The sequence below is a fragment of the Seriola lalandi genome, unplaced genomic scaffold (assembly GCF_002814215.2).
Source record: "Seriola lalandi dorsalis isolate HSWRI2012SDOR001 ecotype SW California unplaced genomic scaffold, Sedor1 jcf7180002000334, whole genome shotgun sequence".
NCBI lineage: Eukaryota > Metazoa > Chordata > Actinopteri > Carangiformes > Carangidae > Seriola > Seriola lalandi.
This window is the reverse complement of record NW_019470997.1, coordinates 1-978: the sequence shown is the minus strand read 5'-3', so window position 1 is coordinate 978 and position 978 is coordinate 1. Positions and strand designations below refer to the sequence as shown.

The 978-nt window shown below is 48.0% G+C and overlaps 1 protein-coding gene across 1 annotated transcript; it reads left to right on the top strand.

Moving 5' to 3' along the window:
- Window positions 1-195: 195 nt before the first annotated feature.
- LOC111662224 (MAP kinase-activating death domain protein-like) lies at window positions 196-856 on the top strand. Its single transcript, XM_023416022.2, has 2 exons — window positions 196-447; window positions 556-856. The coding sequence occupies exons 1-2, from the start codon at window positions 323-325 to the stop codon at window positions 755-757; spliced, it is 327 nt and encodes a 108-aa protein (XP_023271790.2). The 5' UTR covers window positions 196-322; the 3' UTR covers window positions 758-856.
- Window positions 857-978: the final 122 nt, after the last annotated feature.

The window sequence follows — 978 nt, the reverse complement described above, 5'->3', positions numbered from 1 at the left end:
CGTGCGTGCGTGCGTGCGTGTGTGCGTGCGTGCGTGCGTGCGTGTGTGTGTGCGTGCGTGTGCACCACGTCCCAGTTTGATTTGTCCTTCACCTCAGTAATAGACTCTAGCAGTTCCTGTAATCTGTGTGTTCAGCAGTAGATAACCTTCAGTAGATTCCAGGTGTGTGTGTGTGTGTGTGTGTGTGTATGTAGCTTTTAAACAACCTGTCCTGGTCTCCAGTTCCTGATGTGCCTCTGTGTGTGTCCAGTAGTTGACAGTGTTTGTTTTGCTATGGTTTGGTTATCCTGGTCTGGGGTCTGTGTTCAGGAACCTCATCGTCATGGTTTTCCTTCCAGGCGCACGAGCACCGCGAGCGCTTGTGGACCAGAAGTCGTCGGTGATCAAGCACAGTCCGACGGTGAAGAGAGAATCTCCCTCTCCTCAGGGTCGAGTCAACAACACAAGGTATATTACAACACATGTTATTATGCTGTGTTTGTCGGGGTCAAAGGTTACGACTGTAGCCTGGATCCCGTGTTGTGAGTACAACTGAAACTGCGGACTTGTTCTCAGTGAGAATCAGCAGTTCTTGAAGGAGGTGGTGCAGAGTGTTCTGGACGGTCAGGGGGTCGGCTGGCTCAACATGAAGAAGGTTCGCCGCCTGCTGGAGAACGAGCAGCTTCGTGTCTTCGTGCTGAGTAAGCTGAACAGAGCCATCCAGTCGGAGGAGGACGCCCGGCAGGAGATCATACGTGACGTGGTGAGAATGGCGTGAAAAACACATTATTAACAATGTCAGCAACAGTAAGGGGAACTCGCACATTAAGTTCAGTTCATCAAAAGGCAAATCAAACATTGATAAAATAAAATAAAAATATAGAAAAATTGAAAAATTAGTATCAATCAGTCAAACTTTATTTGTACAGCAGTTTTCATACAGGTTAGTGCAGCTCAAAGAGCTTCACAGACGACTGATGAGCTCGAAAGAAAAGGACA